Here is a 20,464-nt window from a genome sequence, read left to right on the forward strand (position 1 = left end):
CAGAACTTCCAAATAATTTAATCCTTCTTGTATAAAGTTTTATATAAGGTCATTTCATAGTCTCTGTATATTGAGAAAGAAGACAACTTACATAATTTACTGAAATAGACATCTGTTAGAGGTGAACCCGGAGAAGGCAATGGCACCCACTCCAGTACTCTTGCCTAGAAAATCCCATGGACGGAGGAGCCTGGTAGGCTGCAGTCCATGGGGTCGCTGAGGGTTGGACAGGACTGAGCGAATTCACTTTGACTTTTCACTTTCATGTATTGGAGAAGGAAATGGCAACCCACTCCAGTATTCTTGCCTGGAGAATCTCAGGGACGGGGGAGCCTGGTGGGCTGCCGTCTATGGGGTCGCACAGAGTTGGACACGACTGAAGCGACTTAGCAGCAGCAGCAGCAGAGGTGAACCAATGAGGTCATTTTAATTGAAATCCGTGGGGCAATGTATGGAAGCCAATTCTAATGCAAATTGAATACTAACTTCTATTTAAAACACCTGTGGGTTCAATTGATACCATTTCATGTTGAACTACACTAGAATTAAAGTTTCCAAACACCAATCTTTCAATGCTAGCAATTCAGAAGTCTCATTTGAAATCTCATTTTAGCCTTTATCTAAATCATCTACATCTTAACATTTATGGTTTTCTACTATTGATTATGTAAAGGACTGTAAGGCCTTGATTCTATATTTTTATATGGACTGTAGAAGCACTTGAGGGAATCTTCATTTGTGTCTTTGGTTGCTGTCATCTTCATTGTTTTATGGTTATAATATGAACTGACAGGTAGTGGAAATATAAAGGGATTCTTGAAGTTCTTCAGCATATGCAAAAATGGACATTGAAATGTGGAGACTTGTTTATGTAAGTCTATTAACAGCTTTTTCAGAAAAACATGCTGTGTGTGTCTCATTAGAGTGGCATTACTGTTTTATGACTAAAAGGGTAGATTTTAAAAATAATAATCAAGGAAACACTCTATAGAGTGTTCTTTCTATAGCATCTTTATTTTTTTGGAATAAATTTGGAAGTACATGTAATTAAATTACAATTAAATTTGGAAGTACATGTAATAAAAATGATTAAATGCACAGTATGATAACAATGTACATTTATTTCTCATTTTTAGTTTACCTTTGTTTTTAAAATCATGCTAGTTATCTTTGAAGGTGAAACCACAAACTGTGTTTTCAAGACATGTTTTTCCTCAGTAGAATTATGTCATGGAGAAACACTATGGATATCCATCAAAGTGAAACCTACAAGGACATAAGAGCTCATTATTAGTGAACATTGTAACCTTCAGATGGCTTCAGCATTTCTGTCATAAAATGGCAAGCGGAATGAGAGACTGAAGCACATCACACACTCGAAATTAACATCACTACATAAATTATGGCTCTTATACAAATCTAAAAGGATCTATTTTTTACTTTAAAGCAATGAATTATTACAACCTCCAGTCTTTGTGATAAAATGTTTCAGTGAGTTCAAGTTCAGTAAGATCAGTGCTGGCTTCAGGTGGACATTATTGATTGAAATTTGCTAAAGCATCCTGGCAGATACAATGCTACAACTTTAGTCAAGAAACCAAGCCAAGGAACACATCGTGGTTCTGATGCTTGTTCTGGATAGTATGCTTGCTCCTACTGCAAAAACCTAGAAAAAACAGAAGATAATCAAATGTAGAATTGTATAACACTGGTAAATGACAGATAATATTGTTCACATACTAATGCAAACTTTGGTAGTACACGTGTGATTAGGTATCACGTCAGTTTCCGTTTTTAATAAGTAATTTTGATAAATGAAAGGTCTTTTCTTCCCTGAGGAGAAAGAAAAGGATGATGAAGAGGAGCAGAAGGATGAAAGTCCTCCACAGAAATGACCTGAATCACTCCACTGTCTTCATCTGGACTCCTCCACTCACAGTGCTGCTGAGGAGCTAGAGCCGGAGCCCGAGCTGGCGGCTCCGGGGGAAGATGCAGAGCCGCAGGCGGGGCCGTCCGCTCGTGGCTCGCCGAGCCCCGCCGCCCCAGGGCCCGCGGCCGGCCCGTTGCCTCGCATGGACCTGCCGCCCTCCGGGCAGCCCCTGCTCCATCCGACCCGGACCCGACCGCGGCCGCGGCGCCAGCACCACCACCGCCCGCCGCCGGGGGCCCCCCAGGTGCCCCCAGCCCTGCCGCAGGAAGGGAATGGGCTCAGTGCCCGCGTGGATGAGGGCGTGGAGGAATTCTTCTCCAAAAGGCTGATCCACCAGGATCGCCTCTGGGCCCCCGAGGAGGACCCGGCAGCTGAGGGAGGTATCACCCCTGTGCCCCGTACACTTCTCAAGAAGCTGGGCACCCTCTTTGCATTCAAGAAGCCTCGTTCAACACGTGGGTCACGACCTGATCTTGAGACCAGCCCTGGCGCGGCTCCCCGCTCTCGAAAAACCACACTCGGGGACTTGCTTCGACCACCGGCCCGTCCTGGCCGTGGTGAGGAGCCTGCTGCAGGGGCTGCGGGGGGCACCAGCAGCCCAGACCCAACCCGCAGGAGTCGGCCTCGATACACCCGCGAAAGCAAGGCATACTCCCTGATACTGCTCCCTGCTGAGGAGGAGGAGACAGTGGGTGCCAGGCCCGACAAGCGGCGGCCCCTGGAGCGGGGAGACACAGAGCTGGCCCCATCCTTTGAGCAGCGAGTACAAGTGATGCTGCAGAGGATCGGTGTGAGCAGAGGCAGTGGGAGTGCCGAAGGCAAGAGGAAGCAAAGCAAAGATGGAGAAATCAAGAAGGCTGGCTCAGATGGTGACATTATGGACAGTTCCACAGAGGCTCCTCCCATCTCGATCAAGTCCCGCACCCATTCAATGTCTGCTGACCCTTCATGCAGACCTGGGCCAGGGGGCCAAGGGCCTGAGTCTGCCACCTGGAAGACACTGGGGCAACAGTTGAATGCAGAGCTCAGAGGCCGTGGTTGGGGCCAACAGGATGGTCTGGGCCCCCGTCCCCATGTCCAAGCCCAAGCCCCCGAAGATCCAGTCCCTCCCCAGACAGCCTGGGCCTCCCAGAGGATCCCTGCTTAGGCTCCAGGAACGAAGATGGCTGGCTGAGGCCGCAGCCCCGTTTGGCAGGGCGACGAGCAGTGTCTGTGCATGAGGACCAGCTCCAGGCCCCTGCTGACCGGCCCCTGCGGCTACAGCGCTCCCCTGTCCTCAAGCGCAGGCCAAAGCTTGAGGCGCCTCCATCTCCAAGCATAGGATCTGGCCTTGAAGCCGAGCCTCTACCCACCCAGTCTACAGAGCCCTCCAGCCCACCCTCCCCAACCACAAACCAAAGAGGCGGCGGCCCCAACCCCTGACCTCTTCCTTTCTGCCGCATGAGATTATTTTATTAAAAAACTCAAAGGAAAAAAAAATATTCTTATTTATATCCTAAAAAATCAAAGCTTAAAAATGGGTAGTGTGACAGTTTTCAAATTTGTGGCTGTTCTATATATTATATATGTATAATAAAATTACATATACTGTATATATTTTGAGAGAGTATACATGGAGTTTTATATGGATGAAGAATTTGAAGGATTTTTTTTTCTTTTCCCTTTTTTTTTCTTTTAACATTATCCCCTCTTTTAAACAAGGTTGATGAGATGACAGAAAATATTTGAATGAAGGCTGCAATCTGCTACAATGGAACAAAGCTTTTCTCTTTGCCACCCTGACTGATACGGTTAGTGTGTGCATCTATGACCTTGACAATTTTCAACAAACATACTTGAATAGAAGAGAACTATACTTCAGGCAAAATATCATAGCAATCAAAACCTTTGGTGGTTAAATTGACTAAAAATATTGGCCCATTATTCAATTTACTTCATTTCTGTTAGTAATAGCCGTGGATGACAGAGAGATTACTGGGTGCTTTCATTGAAACGTATAAACAGAATTCAAGTTTAAAGACAGTAACCTACTACTGATTTTCTGAGGGACTTATCATTAAAATGATATTCCTTTATGTTGTTCGTTCATTGTTTGTTTACCCATGGAATGGTTATAAACTACAGAGATGACATTTGAAAATACATAAGTGGAAAATTCTAAAAGATGGAGCCATTTGCACTCCGTCAGGCATACACATAGACCTGATATCCACGAAAATGGGTAAACTCTCATATTTAAAAATTTAAATAGCACTATTTGAACTTTTTCTTCTGTGAGCAGCTCTCAGGCAGATGAACATTCCTATAATTGAAATTATCATGCATATTCTGACCCTAATTGGATAAGTTTTATATTAGGTTCACACCAAGCAATCATGGAAGCAATTATGGGCGCTTGTCCTGGGGCTGCCATAGCCCAGGTGCTGCTGCCTGATTGTCATTTGGTAATTACCTTGGTACTTCCCAACTACTCCTTAGTATCAGTTAAATGATGCAGTATACTTCAAGTGAAGTCTCCTTGGAAGTAGAAGTAAATAATTATTTAGTTTGCTGCTTCATAAAGGTGATGCCTGCTTCACCTGGAATGTGCAGATGTATAATGAAAATTGTCTTCTGAGGAGAGCTGCACAGAAGTCAAATTGGAGATGAAATCTTTGCAATTAGCTACACAGTTCCTTTTGAAATATAGAAAACACCTTAAATATTAGTGATGATAGAGGCATTGCCAACTTTAAGATTTTTTTTTCAAGTCTTTGAAGTCTGACTTTGCAGAACAGATTGTAAATCTCTGGCCCATTACACACCTGCAGAGATTTTGGTGTTTTATTTCTCTTGGGTGAAACTGCAGAAGCCCAAACCATGTTAATCACTGTCAGAATCAGTTGTATAAAATGCCAAAATGCAGTGAGCCAAGTGTTTTATAATAAATATGACAATATATCAGAATGTTGTTTTGTTAGGCTTGTTATTTGTTATAATTTTTCATTTATAGTCTTTGAAAGGAGAAAGTGCTAAAGCTTTTATCAGAAAAAAATTTAACCACAGGAGAGATGTCACCATACTGTATAAATAAGACTCTTTGTATCCTAATTAATTCAAATAAAAATAGATACACTAATTTAATATTAGCATTTGATTTAAATGCCTTAAGTTTGCCTCTTTTAAGGAAATTCATGTTAAATATTACTAAAATTTTTATCTGTCACTCTATGAATGACATATAATTAATAGAAGAGTTAATATTTTCACTATATAATTTCATATATATGTATATTTTATTATCTTTTTATTTATACCTATATTTTAGACTTCTACTAAATAATAGGAATAAAAATTGGGGCATATAAAGAATAATTTTAGTCTTCTATCAATGTTCTTATTTAAAATAGACATTGAAGTAACTAGATTTAAAATTATTACAACAGCTTAGTTATCTCATTGGCTATTATTTTTTAGATAGCACCCTTACATGTATTTTTCACTGATTTCTCAAAGGAAACATATTTCGTGACAAAGAAATTAAATATGTCATATCATAAATTGTTATGTCTAAATCTTTTAATAATTTTACTTACGGCTGTGCCGGGTCTTTGTTGCTTTTTGTGTGGGCTTTGTCTACTTGCAGAGAGTCGGGGCTGCTCTCTAGTTACAGTGTGTGGCTTTCTCATGGCAGGGGTTTTCCTTGTTGAGGATTACAGGCTCTCCACAAGGGCTTCAGTAAAAAACTGAAGCGACTCCGGGGCTCTAGAGCACAGGCTACATGCTTGTGGTGCTTGGGCTTAGTAGTGGTGCACATGGCATGTGGGAAACTCTTGATTCAGGGATCGAACCCATGTCCCCTGCATTGACAGGTGGATTCTTTACGACTGAACCACCAGGGAAACCCCCCAATGGTTAATGGATGTTTTGATATGTAATATCCGTAAGTAACATTCATATATTTCATATCATGTACCCTCTGATTATATCATTTTAATGACATCATTAAATTTTGAGGAAGACTGTCCTTCTTATTCAATAACCAATTACATAAAAGTAAAGTATTTTTAGTTCACTTTCAGTCAACATTTGTTTATTGCTAGTCAATTAATAAGGCAAATGTATTATGTTATTATTTCAGTTTCATAAATATTTATTTTTTACCTGACTCTAAAGTAATATGCAGAAGTGATACAAAGAAATAGAATATACTCTCCTGAGCTTTTTTATTTAGAAATACAATAACACTAAGGCGTAGTAAATAAATCACCCTTTCCATGTGTTCCCACAGTGTTAGAATTATTTTGCCATTGTCTATAAGCTGCTTGGAAACAAATGAAGATCATAAACTACTTGAGAAGTGACCTTATTTCTTCACCATTATATCATTAGCTCCCAGGGCAGCGTCTGGCAGTAATACAGGATCAAATAATAGTTCTTTCACCGAGTGGGTTGACTAAATGCTTGAATGCTATAAGAATTAGGGAAAAACTAATGGAATGCAGAGTACTTACATACTGCATATATTTCTAAGGTCAGCATTATATGCATTCTGTGCTGCTCTACCTACTTTTAACCCTATGACTTGGATCATAAGGAGTAAGACTCAAATGTGGTTGTATAATATGAATCTTTGTTTACTACCATCCTGTCCCTAAGGCTCCTCAGTTCAGTCTCTCAGTCGTGTCTGACTCTTTGTGACCCATGGACTGCAGTACGCCAGGCCTCCCTGTCCATCACCAACTTCAGGAGTTTACTCAAACTCATGTCCATTGAGTCGGTGATGCCATCCAACCATCTCATTCTCTGTCATCCCCTTCTCCTCCTGCCCTCAATATTTCCCAGCATCAGGTTCTTTTCCAATGACTCAGTGCTTCGAATCAGGTGGCCAAAGTATTGGAGTTTCAGCTTCAGCATCAGTCCTTCCAATGAATATTCAGCACTGATTTCCTTTAGGATGGACTGGTTGGATCTCCTTGCAGTCTAAGGGACTCTCAAGAGTATTCTCCAACACCACAGTTCAAAAGCATCAATTCTTTGGCGCTCAGCTTTCTTTATAGTCCCAACTCTCACATCCATACATGACTATTTTAAAAACCATAGCTTTGACTAGATGGACTTTTGCTGACAGAGTAATGTCTCAGCTTTTTAATATGCTGTCTAGGTTGGTCATAACTTTCCTTCCAAGGAGTAAGCGTCTTTTAATTTCATGGCTGCAGTCACCATCTGCAGTGATTTGGGAGGCCCCCCCCCCCCAGTAAAGTCCCTCACTGTTTCCACTGTTTCCCATCTATTTGCCATGAAATGATGGGACCAGATGCCATGATCTTAGTTTTCTGAATGTTGAGTCTTAAGCCAACTTTTTCACTCTCCTCTTTCAGTTTCATCAAGAGGCTCCTACCACAGCACATATACCATATACTTATATAGGGATACAACCAGGAGTTAGGAATCTGCAGTTACAAAGTACCTGAAATCAATTACTATGACCTTCTCAAAAGTGTGGTGAGAGTTGGAATAGTTTTTCTTCTGATCTCTATTCTCTTTTCCAATAAAAGCCTTTCACTCTCTTCCCAATAAGGTAGTGAAAGAAGGTTATTTATTATTTAATGTAAGCTGAAACTAAAAACTAAGAAAGAAGCAGATTTTAAATTGAGATCAATTCAGATTTCTTGTCTAATAACTAGTGAATGTACAACATGTTCTTTTCTAAATTTTGTAAATAGTCTTTTTATTTCTGAACATTATATAAAAGACTTAGTTCCTAATTCCTTTATCCAGATAACTTAGTCTATTAGTCCCTCCCACTAATATTTAATATCATATCCCCTAGGCAATTATATGATATTCATATAACATATTACAGTATATTTGCACCAGTGAATACAATTGCAATTATTCTATTATTTTGTGTTTCAATAACCACATTTGAATTTATCCAAGTAGATCATAATAACTAATAGTCTCTGTGTGATCAGTTTTTATCCTAAGCCTTTCGTATGCATATGTAATAATTCTTACAAGTACTATATGAAATAGGTACTATTATTAACCCATTTTACAGGTAATAAAAATAATGTTATGGGAAAACAAACAAATGCCCTAACCCTTGGACTGTAGGTTATCTACACTAGATTGTTTTTAGGTGCTCTTTTAAAGGATATGCTCTGGTTTGTTATACATGTCTTCTAAATTTCATGCATGTTATCTAACAGCACTTGAGTTTTAACATAACATCATTAATTATATCCCAACAGTATTTAGCAACTGAAGTAATAGTAGAACAGCAGGGACATAAGATTTTTTGTAGAATTAGTAGCATAGTTGACTAATCAGTTGATTAATCTAACTACTTGAACCTTCACCTTATCAGTCATGTTGGAATATAGCAGAAGGGTAAAAAAAAAGTAAAACATATTAGAAATATAATATGAAAAGGAAAACTGTAAAAGGAAAATGAACCATTGAACATAAGAGAAGTCTTTCAAAGAACTAGGGATTTAATGTTGTGTAAGAAGAGGAAAAGTAAACTATCACATAAACTTTATAGGCATAGGTATTTGAAAATAAAAAGATATGCATGATGTCTTAGTTTCTTTTTCAAACTTGTTAGTGTTTTTGTAGTTCAATAATATAACATCCTGGTATGCTTTTAAGGGAGAATATTGTTTGGCTATCTCTATATTAATATCAAAATTACCATGCATGTTGTTTAAACTTTGTAAGCAATGTTATTAAATTAATTCAGTGTGAATATTTTGCCTTGAAGTGAGAAAACTAGAATTTTAATATAATATTTGAATTTAAAATATAATGCCACAAACACAAATTTTTCAATGAACTAGAAGAAAAGTTTGGTACTTTGATGTCACAGAATTTGGGATATTTATCACTACTGAAAACCCCTTTAAGCAAATAAATAATAAATAACTTCATAACATTAAAGCATTGATTTTTATTATAGTCACCATATCTTTTTATGGAAAATGCTTCCTACACATCTGACTCTGTCCCAGCTTTCATTTAATTTTCTCTTACTTCTGTTGTCTCCTTCTCCTAGAATAACAGCTTATAATAATGAACATGATATTTGGTTAATGAAGAATGCATTGCATATTCAGAGATATACATATTTATGTGACCTTCTTTTGTTCATAAATGCTAATATTTATTGCTTCTTTGTTGAGATTTTATTTTCTGTTTTGTGACAAACAAAAGTATGATTAGTGAAGCTGTAAAGTTCTCATGGTAGCTGCCTGTGTTCCCAAGATAGCAGCATTAGTGTCTACAGAAGCAGTTAATGCTGTTTATCATTACTGACAGAGGCTAGGAAGGTCCTTCTGTGGCTTTTATCTTTCACCTTGCCAATAGAAGTTGATGAGGTTTCTGATTTAAATTCATAGGTGATGGTTCAGGATTTACATGCACTTCACATGGACAAGCACACAGGTAAACCTAACCTGCTGATAGAGACTAATTAAAATCATCCTAACACTCTAATACTGGATATCCTTATGAAAACTATTACTTTATCCATATTTAATGCCAAAGTTGCCTTATGAGAATATGAAATAGAATAGAGCTCATGGAGAAATTATCCCATTCATGCCTTAAACAGGTTTAATTGCATTATGAGTGACTTTTTTAGGTGTATGAAAAGTAATGAATGTAAGGCACATTCTTAATATGAATGTAAGTTTTTAAAATTTAATTTTTTAGTAGTTAGGAATTTTGAAACAAAGCAAAAGAATTCCAATGATATGACTCACTTGAGTAATACTGATCACTTTTTTCTATATAAGTATTTTCCAAAGTGTGATTCCAGAAAGAGATGCCAGATACCACCAGAAAACTAAATTTTGAGGTCAGATATATTTGGGGATTTGAGTAAAAGTTTAAGCAGCTTTTAACTTTATGAGAATATTCTGTATTTAATGATACTGTAATTGTCCAAAAGTATAGCTTGATATCTAGCATTTACTAAATTTTTCAGGAATCATTTTGTGTAGCTGGTTTCCCATGGAACAGTAATAGAAATGTTCTATCATTGTTGCTAACACAGTGTAGTGTTTTGAATAAATCTCCATTCCTACCACTCCTTCTAATTTGAATGGTTTCCTCTTGCCCGAAAAATAAAAGCTAAACTCCTTACTGGATGAAATAGGAAGGTACCTGGCCCAACTCTGTCTTGGTCCTTGACCTTATAGCACATCCGTCAGTCTGCCCTTTGCTTCACCCACGCTGGTGTTTTCTTCCTTTAAACATATCAAGTTGTTTGACCCTTCAATATCTTTCTAACTTTTTTCCCTGCTGGCAGGAGGCTCTCTCTTAAACCTCAGTGTCAATTTTCTCTCTTCAGAGTCATCTCCCTTCCCTTGTCTTTTCTAAGGTCTACTGTTCCTATGATACCTCTCTTGGCACCCTGTGTGGTGCTTGCCACTTTCTAAAATTAGCTTATGTGTGACAATAAGCTATGTAAGGACAAGCTATGTTTATCTGGTTCATCATCAGATCCCCAGCACCCGATGGCACCTGCCACAAAGTAGGTATTCTGAACATATCTTTGAATAAATACTCATGATTCTCTCATAAAAACTGAGAAAAATTGCCTAAGAGGAGAGACTTTTCTCTTCCTTTTCATTCTTCCTTAAAAAGTAACAACTAAACAAAAGAGAAACAAGGTAAACAGAGCAAGTTACTTTCAAGAAATAAGTGGTATTGACTAATTAAAAGCAACCATAAATGTAATATAATATTAACTATGATAAGGCTGTATTTTGAAGCTTTTACTAATGAAGATAATAAAATATAGTGAAGAAAAATGATTAAAAGGATAGTTTGAAGAATCAAACAACATGGCTTTGCTACATTTGCAATAATAGTAATATGTATTTTATTGATAAGGATGATAATAACATAGTCAAGTGACTTCAAAATCCAAAACTGACCCAAGAACTTAATGTTGTTATTTATTTACAACTTCATAAGATTGCTTCAGTGTTTCTAACAAGGAAACACTGTTATCTAAATAATATGAAAAAACGTGTCATACCAGATAGCTTTGCATTCTTCTAGAACTTATTTTTGAAGTAATGTAGCCCTTTAAGCATAATTCTATTTGTTTTAAACTGTAGGTTTTAGATAAAGGTAAAATAAATGTTCATATTTTCTTAACTAACTGAAGAAAAAGAACTTTGAAAATAAAGGTCAGCTGTTTTATTTTCCTTTGGGAATTGATCTCAGTTTACTCTGTGATGTGTTTCTAGGCTTGAGAAATTTAGATGGGGAGGCAAACTCTTTGACTTTCATGTTCAATTCTGAAAACATTTCATTTTAATGCAATTTTGCTCTTGCTTTAATGATATCAGCTGTATAATCTCATTTCTTTTTTGCCACAGAAAAGCATCAGAATAAAGGGAATAGCTTTTAGTAATAACAAGACACTCCACAAATCAATATTATACCCTTCAAAGGAATCTGAATTCACAGGATCAAGAAATTGTGACCCACAAGATTGTTTTCTTTTTTCATCAACAAAAATACATTTTATTCAACTTGTTATGTTTTTGGTGCTCCATCAAATTCATTTTATACTACTGGCAACTGTTACACTATAAAGACTAAAGCAGTGTCTTTTATTCTATTACTGGAGTCGATGCCACATTCAGCTTTCATTCTTTCCTGTGACCCATCTTATTCTCTGACATCTTTTGAAAAATGCACATCCTATGCTAGAGAGCTTTGAAAACGTTCCTGTTTTTCAATCTGTTTGTAGAAGACAGCAGCAGCTGAATGGATGAGTATTTCTGGAAAATATGATGCTTAATGAAAAGCAGATTGCTGAGTCCCATTTCAAAGAGTAGAGTTTAGATATTTTCTCCATCTGCTTGCTGATGGAGATGCCGAAGACACTGCTTCAATCCCTGGGTCAGAAAGATCTTTAAGAGTAGGAAATGGCAACCTGCTCTAGTATTCTTGCCTGGAGAATGCCATGAGCAGAGGAGACTGGTGGGCTACAGTCCACAGGATCACAAAGAGTCAGACATGACTGAGCAATCACACCTATTAAATAAATTACCTTGCTTATTCTTCCCTGGTGGCTCAGATAGTAAATAGTCTGCCAGCAGTACAGGAGATCAGGGTTCAATCCCTGAGTCAGGAAGATCCCCTGGAGAAGGAAATGGCAACCCACTCCAGTATTCTTGCCTGGAAATCCCATGGATGGAGTAGCCTATTGGGCTGCAATCCATGGGGTCGCAAAGAGCCAGACATGACTGAGCGACTTCACTTTATTATATGCACATTAATATGGGTCATAACATTAGATCTATATTATAAGAATATAGACATGCATTGATATTGTTATAATATATAGATAATAATATAAACAGTTAATAATATTTAATTAGGCATGCTATTATGGTATGCAATGAATAAAATATAAATATTAATCAAAACTATCAGTGGTATTAAATTTTCAAGAGCATAAAGCTTCTTCTGACCACCATGAAAAGTAAGAAGTCAGAGAAATGAGCGGTGATCCTTGATCAGATTTAGAATTACCACACCTTTTCAGGATAATGTTAAAATATCATATGAAAGATAATCAGTTCTGTTCAGTTGCTGAATCGTGTCTGACTCTTTGCAACACCAGGGACCGCAGCACGCCAGATAATCATAAGATTTTAAAAATGGATAAAAAACATAAATATGGTATCTTTGCTTTACAATCAATGTAAATGTCAATATTCATTATGTGAATCAGAAAAAGAATATCAATTATTTTAACAGTTTTAGGGGATAAAGTTATTTTGCATATATATTATATACAGGTATTTTAAGGATTATATTTAATGTGAAATCTAACTTTAAATTATTTAAAATGTTAATTTCAATTAAGTATTGTAAACTCAAAAATATACTCAGGAAAATATCAATGTGTCTCTTACTTTTTCCCTCTTCTGTTTATAAGAGTACAAACATATGCATCCAAATAACTACATGACAAAAATCCAGTTAAACCTTAATACATTTGTATTTTAATATCAAATAAGTGTGGAAGTGTGTAAATTATTGCTTTTCTTAACTCTGGATAGTCTGCAATTCACACATTCTTCTGATTCAGATAATCAATTAGTTTTCTCTGAAAACAGATACTAAGAACAGAGCAAAATCATAAAAAAGCTATAAAAAAGTGTAGCATAGATATCATCCTTATTAATTAAAGGAAGTTAAAATAGCTCATATGAATCTCATACAATAACTGCCCAACTAATACTTTTATGTAATAGTGTAATCCTGGGGCTTCCCTGGTGGCTTAGTAGTAAACAATCTGCCTGGAGAATCTGCAGGAGACATGGGTTTGATCCCTTGGTTGGGAAGATCCCCTGGAGAAGGAAATGACAACCCACTTTAGTATTCTTGCCTTGGAAATTCCATGGACAGAGGAGCCTGGTGGGCTGCAGTCCAGGGGGTCGCAAGAGTTGGACATGATTTACGGATTACACAGCAATGACAATAATATAATCCTAAAAGAAGAAGGCAAAAATAAGAGCTTCTAACATCAAACATTATTTTAGAAAATGAAGACAAAATGAAAGTCATTTTAGTTAATTAAATCATTAACTAAATGAAAAGCTAGTATTTACTAGTAAATATTTATGTTACTAAATACTGATCCCCAAATATTTTGTTTTTCTAAACAGAACTTGTGTATTTATTCATGTATCAAATATATAAAGGAGTAATATAAAACATGCAAAACAAATATGGTTGACTGAAACATTTCTGAATGACACATTCTATTTGGGAATGCAGATAATGGTACTGTAAGCAATTACCAACTTTGTTTTCAAGTTTTCTGAGGATTAAGCATTACATGTGGTTGATTAAAATCATGCTTCAGATTGTACTGGATCTGCGAGATTTTGGCTTTTGATTTCTTTGGAGCTGAAACTGAGGGTAGAAATATCAAACCAATAGGTCTGAATTGTATATACAATAGTATCAAGTATAAAGTGTTTGGTAATTTATTTTAGATATTAAAATACATTTTAGAAATGAAAATTATATGTATTCATTCTTTTTCATTAAAACAACAATAGCATTTTCCCAAAAGTCAGCTTGCAATGAGATAGGGTTTTAGTGATGAAGTATTTTTGAGAGTGTATACTTTATCCAATCAAGTAAAATTTTGACTCCATCAGTTTCAGATTGCCACAGGACCTTGTAGTGGCCTGAGATGCAGGGTGAATCATTGGCATACAAGGGCTGATTCTACAGGGAATGCCATGCCTTTGGCCTTCTGATCTTCATTGCTCTTTCAAAATGCTGTTATCTTGGAAAGACTCAGAAAACAATTGCGTGGATCTCAGAAAGTCAGACCATGGAAAGAGTGCTGGAGGATTGGAGAAGATAAGGCCTTCTTGGCCTTTTTTTTTTTTTTTTTTTTCTTTTTTTAGCTGTAGAAATGAGTTTGGGCCCCCGTAAGGTGATTAAGGCAGAAAGAACCTTCATAGGTGTGGATTTGCAGACATCATACTTTCTCCGGAATCAGCAGGAAACCACTGCCTTTCATTTAGTTAAACTCACCAGACCCACTGTTTCATGGCTGTCCTAAAAATCAAGTATGATCAATTAAAAATAAAAAGTCATTCCTGAAACACTGCAGTGAGTTTTTCTAACAATGATTGTCTAAAAATTACAATCCTCTAATTACATTGGAGGTTTACTATATGGTAATTCCTTTTTTTGAAATAAAAATGAAAAAAGCTAAAATAATAACAACAGCACAAATAAAAACAAAGTAAATTATATTCAAAATGAGCTAAGATCATTCTAGGCTACTGGTGACATTAGCCTGTAGAAAATATTTATGTGGTGTATAGGGTAATCTGTACTTAAAGAGAACTCTTGAGTGTAAACAACAAGCATAAGGATAGTCCTGAGGTCACAAAAGTCAATAAGCAGTAGATAGACCTCCTTAAACAAATGTGGAATTAAATAACATTAAAACAGCACCAGATACATGGTTAAACTCTATAAGTAGTCTAAAAGCAGTGTTCTTACCTTTATTCTGCCTCCTGACTTATGATTACTGCATATTTACCTGGTACATTTTCAGTTCAATTTAGTCTCTCAGTCATGTCCAACTCTTTGCAACCCCATGGACTGCAGCACACCAGGCTGCCCTGTCCATCACCAACTCCAAGAGCTTGCTCAAACTCATGCCCATTGAGTTGGCGATGCCATCCAACCATCTCATCCTCTCTTGTCCCTTTCTCCTCCTGCCTTCAGTCTTTCCCAGCACCAGGGTCTTTTCCAATGAGTAGGTTCGTTGCATCAGGTGGCCAAAGTATCGGAACTTCAGCTTTAGCATCAGTCCTTCCAGTGAATATTCAAGGTTGATTTCCTTTAAGGAAAATTTTTTCCTCACAGTTCAAGGGAATCTCAAGAGTCTTCTCCAGCACTACAGTTCAAAAGCATCAACTCTTCAGCACTCAGCTTTCTTCATGGTCCAACTCTCACATCCATGCATGACTACTGGAAAAACCATAGCTTTTACTAGACGAACATTTGTCAGCAAAATAATGTCTCTGTTTTTTAATATGCTGTCTAGGTTGGTCGTAGTTTTTCTTCCAAGGAGCAAGCACCTTTTAACTTCATGGCTGCAGTCATGTCTGCAGTGATTTTGGAGCCCAAGAAAATAAAGTCTGTCACTGTTTCCATTGTTTCACATCTATTTACCATGTAGTGATGGGATTGGATACCTTGATCTCAGTTTTTTTAATGTTGAGCTTTAAGCCAGCTTTTTCACTCTCCTCTTTCACTTTCATCAAGAGGCTCTTTAGTTCCTCTTAGTGGTATGTTTTATCCACTACTGAATTTTCAGTCAGTAATTGACTAATAACGAAACTATTACATTTTCCCCATGCTTCTCTCCATTGATGTTCATTCTTCTTAAGATTAAACACTCTTATTTTTTTTTACATTTCTTCCTTTTTATTATAAATATGTTGTGATCTTTAATTTTATATAAATGATTCCAAATGTATTCTTCTGTTTTCCTCTATCAGTATTTCATTTTCATGACTTTTCCCTTTATTTATTCACTAATTGATTTTTCACTGCTATATAGTATTATGCTTAATGAATATAACTTACCACAATTTATCCTTCCTTCTCTTTTGAATATTTGTTTTTTCCAGTTTTGTTTTCTCTTAAAAACAGTGCTTACCTGAAAAGTCTTATAAATGAAGTACTGATTTCCAATAATGATATTGCTAGATTAAATAATAGGCAAATATTCAAATTTAGAGGACAAGATCAAATCATTTTTCAAGAAACTAATACTAGTTTAAATATAGCAGCTATCTTCCATTGGATGTGGCTTTTCTTTTTGTATTCTAGCCTCTGATATATACACATTTTAAACTTCACTGTAGTGGAATTTATTGATCATTTCCTTCAAGTGCATAGAAATAGTTTCCCGTATTCACTGATAAAAGCTTCATTTATTTGTAACCATGCTGGCCAGTGCAAAACAAACAAACAAACAAATCCACAAACAATATGATGAATTTTACAAAACAAAAGAAATATCTGTTGTTTGTGGGTATATGGATCAGGGAGATTAAGAATGTATAGATTAACTGACAGCAGGAGAGAGAATCTCAGACATGGCCCATTTGTTCATGTTTAGAGGTGCATGTCCTATGGCTTTACACAAATAAATAAAACTCAATCATGGATACATTTTGGTAAATATCTGGTTCATCCTTGTTTTATGAGGTTGGGCTATGATATAGTAAAATCTATCAAATGAATAATAGCACAGGAAAAAATTGATTTTTTGGCAAGTTAACATTGTTATAAGAGCCATTTATTTGAGAGATCCCCATTTTTTTTTCCAGCAGAGAGTGAATGTGATTTTTTTTAAATTATGTGAAACATTGACTTTTTGTAACCTGAAAATACCCTTTAAGAAACACTTGACTATTTTACAAGTGTTTTCATGTTTTGGATACAGAACATTTTTGACAAACTGGATACCTTAAGATTGTAAAATTGAACAGCACAGCACCCTTGACTTAAAATTGTGTATGCTACTCTGAAAATGTTTCTACTGGCACATGCTGATTTTGTATGTCACAATTATAGTCGCATTTTAAAGATAAATGGAGACATTTTGATTTGTATCAATGATTATGTTTACAAAATGTAATATAAATATAGGACCATGGTCCATATGAAACATTGTGTTGTATGGACTTACATTATCTTTATGAGGTGTTCTTGGTTGAAGGACTCTCTTTTTTCTTTTAACTATTTAATACTCTATTTTCATCTTTTTCCTTGTGCTCGCCAGGCTGCAAAGATTAGAGTATACAAGTATTTTAGGTGTGATTTTATACTTGGAGATGAAGCATAGTTAAATTCAATGTAGCTACTTAATTTGAAAGTCATTTCGAGGGGTTGTTATTTTGAGGAATATACCCTCAGTGAATAAATCCCTCACAAACTAGCAGAGATTTAGGGTATGTGATCTCTTAGAAAAGAGGACAAAAGAAAGTCTAGGACACTAAAGAAATGAGGTTACTATCTGGAAACTGAATGGGAGGGATGGAGTAGAACAGCCAATAGGCAGGGCACCTGAACAAGCTCTGAATTATGAAATCAACATAGTGGGTTAGAAATGCTAAGCGTCTGTTTGCTTTTTTTTTTTTTTTAATGTCTGTGTATCTGAGGACCCAGATTCATAACTCATCCTTGTCCAGGTAGAATTAGGTAGAAAAAGAGAACATGCTTTCAAGCATTGGCTGGGCTCCTCATCAGCACTGTATTATTTATTAAAATATATTATTTTTTGTGGGGGTATAGATGATTAACAATGTTGTGGTGGTTTGAGATGGAAAGCAAATGGGACTGAGCCATTTAAATACATATATCTATTGTCCTTTAATTTCCCCTCCTATCCAGGCTGCCACATAACATTGAGCAGAGTTCCATGTGCTATATCCTTGTCGGTCATCCATTTTATCCTTTATCCTTGTTCCTTGTAGGTTATCCATTTTAAATCTAGAAATGTGTACATGTACTATATTTAATGGGCAGAGAATTTTAAACTTTTTAATGCTTTAGCTTTTTGGTTTGATTGGTTTGTTTGTTTGTTTGTTTTTAATCTGGCAACTTGTGCTGCAATAGCCCAGAGTTGCAATGATAAAGGAGATAATGAAGTCTGGGCACCTTGATACTCTCTTTTGCATAATAAAGATGACTATTTATAAATTAGAGCTTTGGTGGTGGAGAATGGAGGGACTGACAACTTTACTGAGCACAAACTTTTATTTTAAAAAAAAATCCAATTTGCCCCAAAACCCAGCAAAAAAACAAAAAAACAAAACCAGGACAAAGTGCTTCCTTGTTCATTCCCAGTTTTCATCAGAGGCCAGATCCTATAGGCTAAGGTCAGGGTTCCTAAAGCAGTCTCCTTAAATTGGATAGCTGAGATAGTTTTAGTTTAAGCAGGGCAAACTCTGGGAGCTAGGATGGATTACTCGGGAGAGGGTACGTAAATTAAGGTATCTGCCAAAAGCAGCAAAGTAAAAGTCGTTAAGTCGTGTCCCACTCTGCGAACCCATGGACTACACAGTCCATGGAATTGTCTAGGCCAGAATAATGGAGTGGGTAGCTTTTCCCTTCTCCAGATCTTCCCAACCCAGGTCTCCCCCATTGCAGGCAGATTCTTTACTAATTGAGTTATCAGGGAAGCCCTGCCAAAAGCAATAAGGAGGGAGTAAAAGAAGATCAGATAATAAATGAAGACTCAGTGCAGTTCAGTCACTAAGTCGATTCTGACTCTTTGAGATCCCATGGACTACAATGTACCAGGGTGCCCTGTCTATCACCAGCTCCTGGAGCTTACTCAAACTCATGTCCATTGAGTCAGTGATGCCATCCAATCATCTCAGCCTCTGTCATCCCCTTTTCCTCCCACCTTCAATCTTTCCCAGCATCAAAGTCTTTTCAAATGAATCAGTTCTTCCTATCAGGTGGACAAAATATTGGACCTTCAGCTTCAACATCAGTCCTTGCAATGAATATTCAGGACTGATTTCATTTAGGATGGACTGGTTGGATCTCCTTGCTCTCTAAGGGACTCCCAAGAGTCTTCTGCAACACCACAATTCAAAAGCATCAATTCTTTGGTGCTCAGCTTTCTTTATAGTCCAACTCTCACATCCATGCATGACTACTAGAAAAACCATAGCTTTGCCAGATGGACCTTTGTTGGCAAAGCAATGTCTCTGCTTTTTAATATGCTGTCTAGGTTGGTCTTAGCTTTTCTTCCAAGGAGGAAGTGTCTTTTAATTTCAGGGCTGCAATCACCATCTGCAGTGACTTTGGACTACCCGCCCCCTGCCCCCACAAATAAAGTCTGCCACTTTTCCACTGTTTCTCCACCTATTTGCCAGGAAGTTATAGGACTGGATGCCATGATCATAGTTTTCTGAATGTTGAGCTTTAAGCCAACTTTTTCACTCTCCTCTTTCACTTTCATCAAGAGGCTCTTTAGTTCTTCTTCACTTTCTGCCATAAGGGTGGTGTCATCTGCATATCTGAGGTTATTGATGTTTTTCCTGGCAGTCTTCCTTCCAGCTTGTGCTTCATCCAGCCCAGTATTTCTCATGTTGTGCTCTGCATATAAGCTAAATAAGCAGAGTGACAATATACAGCCTTGATGATTTGGAACCAGCCTGTTATTCCCTATCCAGTTCTAACTGATGCTTCTTTACCTGCATACATATTTCTCAGGAAGCAGGTCAGGTGCCTATTACAGTATATTTATACATTTATATAATGATTTATACATTAGATAAATTAAGCCTCAGTTCAGTTCAGTCACTCAGTTGTGTCCGACTCTTTGCAACCCATGAATTGCAGCATGCCAGGCTCCCTGTCCATCACCAACTCCCGGAGTTCACTCAAACTCACATCCATTGAGATGGTGATGCCATACAGCCATCTCATCCTCTGTTGTCCCCTTCTCCTCCTGCCCCCAATCCCTTCCAGCATCAGAGTTTTTTCCAATGAGTCAACTCTTCCCATGAGGTGGCTAGAGTATTGGAGTTTCAGCTTTAGCATCAGTCCTTCCAAAGAACACCCAGGACTGATCTCCTTTAGAATGGACTGAGTGGATCTCCTTGCAGTCCACTGGACTCTCAAGAGTCTTATCCAACACCACAGTTCAAGAGCATCAATTCTTCAGTGCTCAGCTTTCTTCACAGTCCAATTCTCACATCCATACATGACCACTGGAAAAACCATAGCCTTGACTAGATGGACCTTTGTTGGCAAAGTAATGTCTCTGCTTTTGAATATGCAATCTAGGTTGGTCATAACTTTCCTACCAAATTAAGCCTCAGTTCAGTTCAGTTCAGTTCAGTCACTCAGTCATGTCTGCCTCTTGCGACCCCATGAATCACAGCACTCCAGGCCTCCCTGTCCATCACCAACTCCCAGAGTTCACTGAGACTTGCGTCCATCAAGTCAGTG

At 37.2% G+C, this 20,464-nt stretch overlaps 2 protein-coding genes across 6 annotated transcripts in view; both read left to right on the top strand.

The window, feature by feature from the left end:
* Positions 1 to 20,464, top strand: part of CADM2 (cell adhesion molecule 2) — a 1,275,593-nt gene that overhangs the window by 455,028 nt on the left and 800,101 nt on the right. The window lies entirely within an intron of this gene.
* On the top strand, positions 1,800 to 3,440 carry LOC132345463 (capping protein, Arp2/3 and myosin-I linker protein 2-like). The gene is given in 2 exon segments (XM_059887596.1): positions 1,800 to 2,985; positions 2,988 to 3,440. Coding segments are annotated over 2 exon segments (1,536 nt in total). The 5' UTR covers positions 1,800 to 1,814; the 3' UTR covers positions 3,353 to 3,440.

The sequence above is a fragment of the Bos taurus genome, chromosome 1 (genome assembly GCF_002263795.3).
Source record: "Bos taurus isolate L1 Dominette 01449 registration number 42190680 breed Hereford chromosome 1, ARS-UCD2.0, whole genome shotgun sequence".
NCBI lineage: Eukaryota > Metazoa > Chordata > Mammalia > Artiodactyla > Bovidae > Bos > Bos taurus.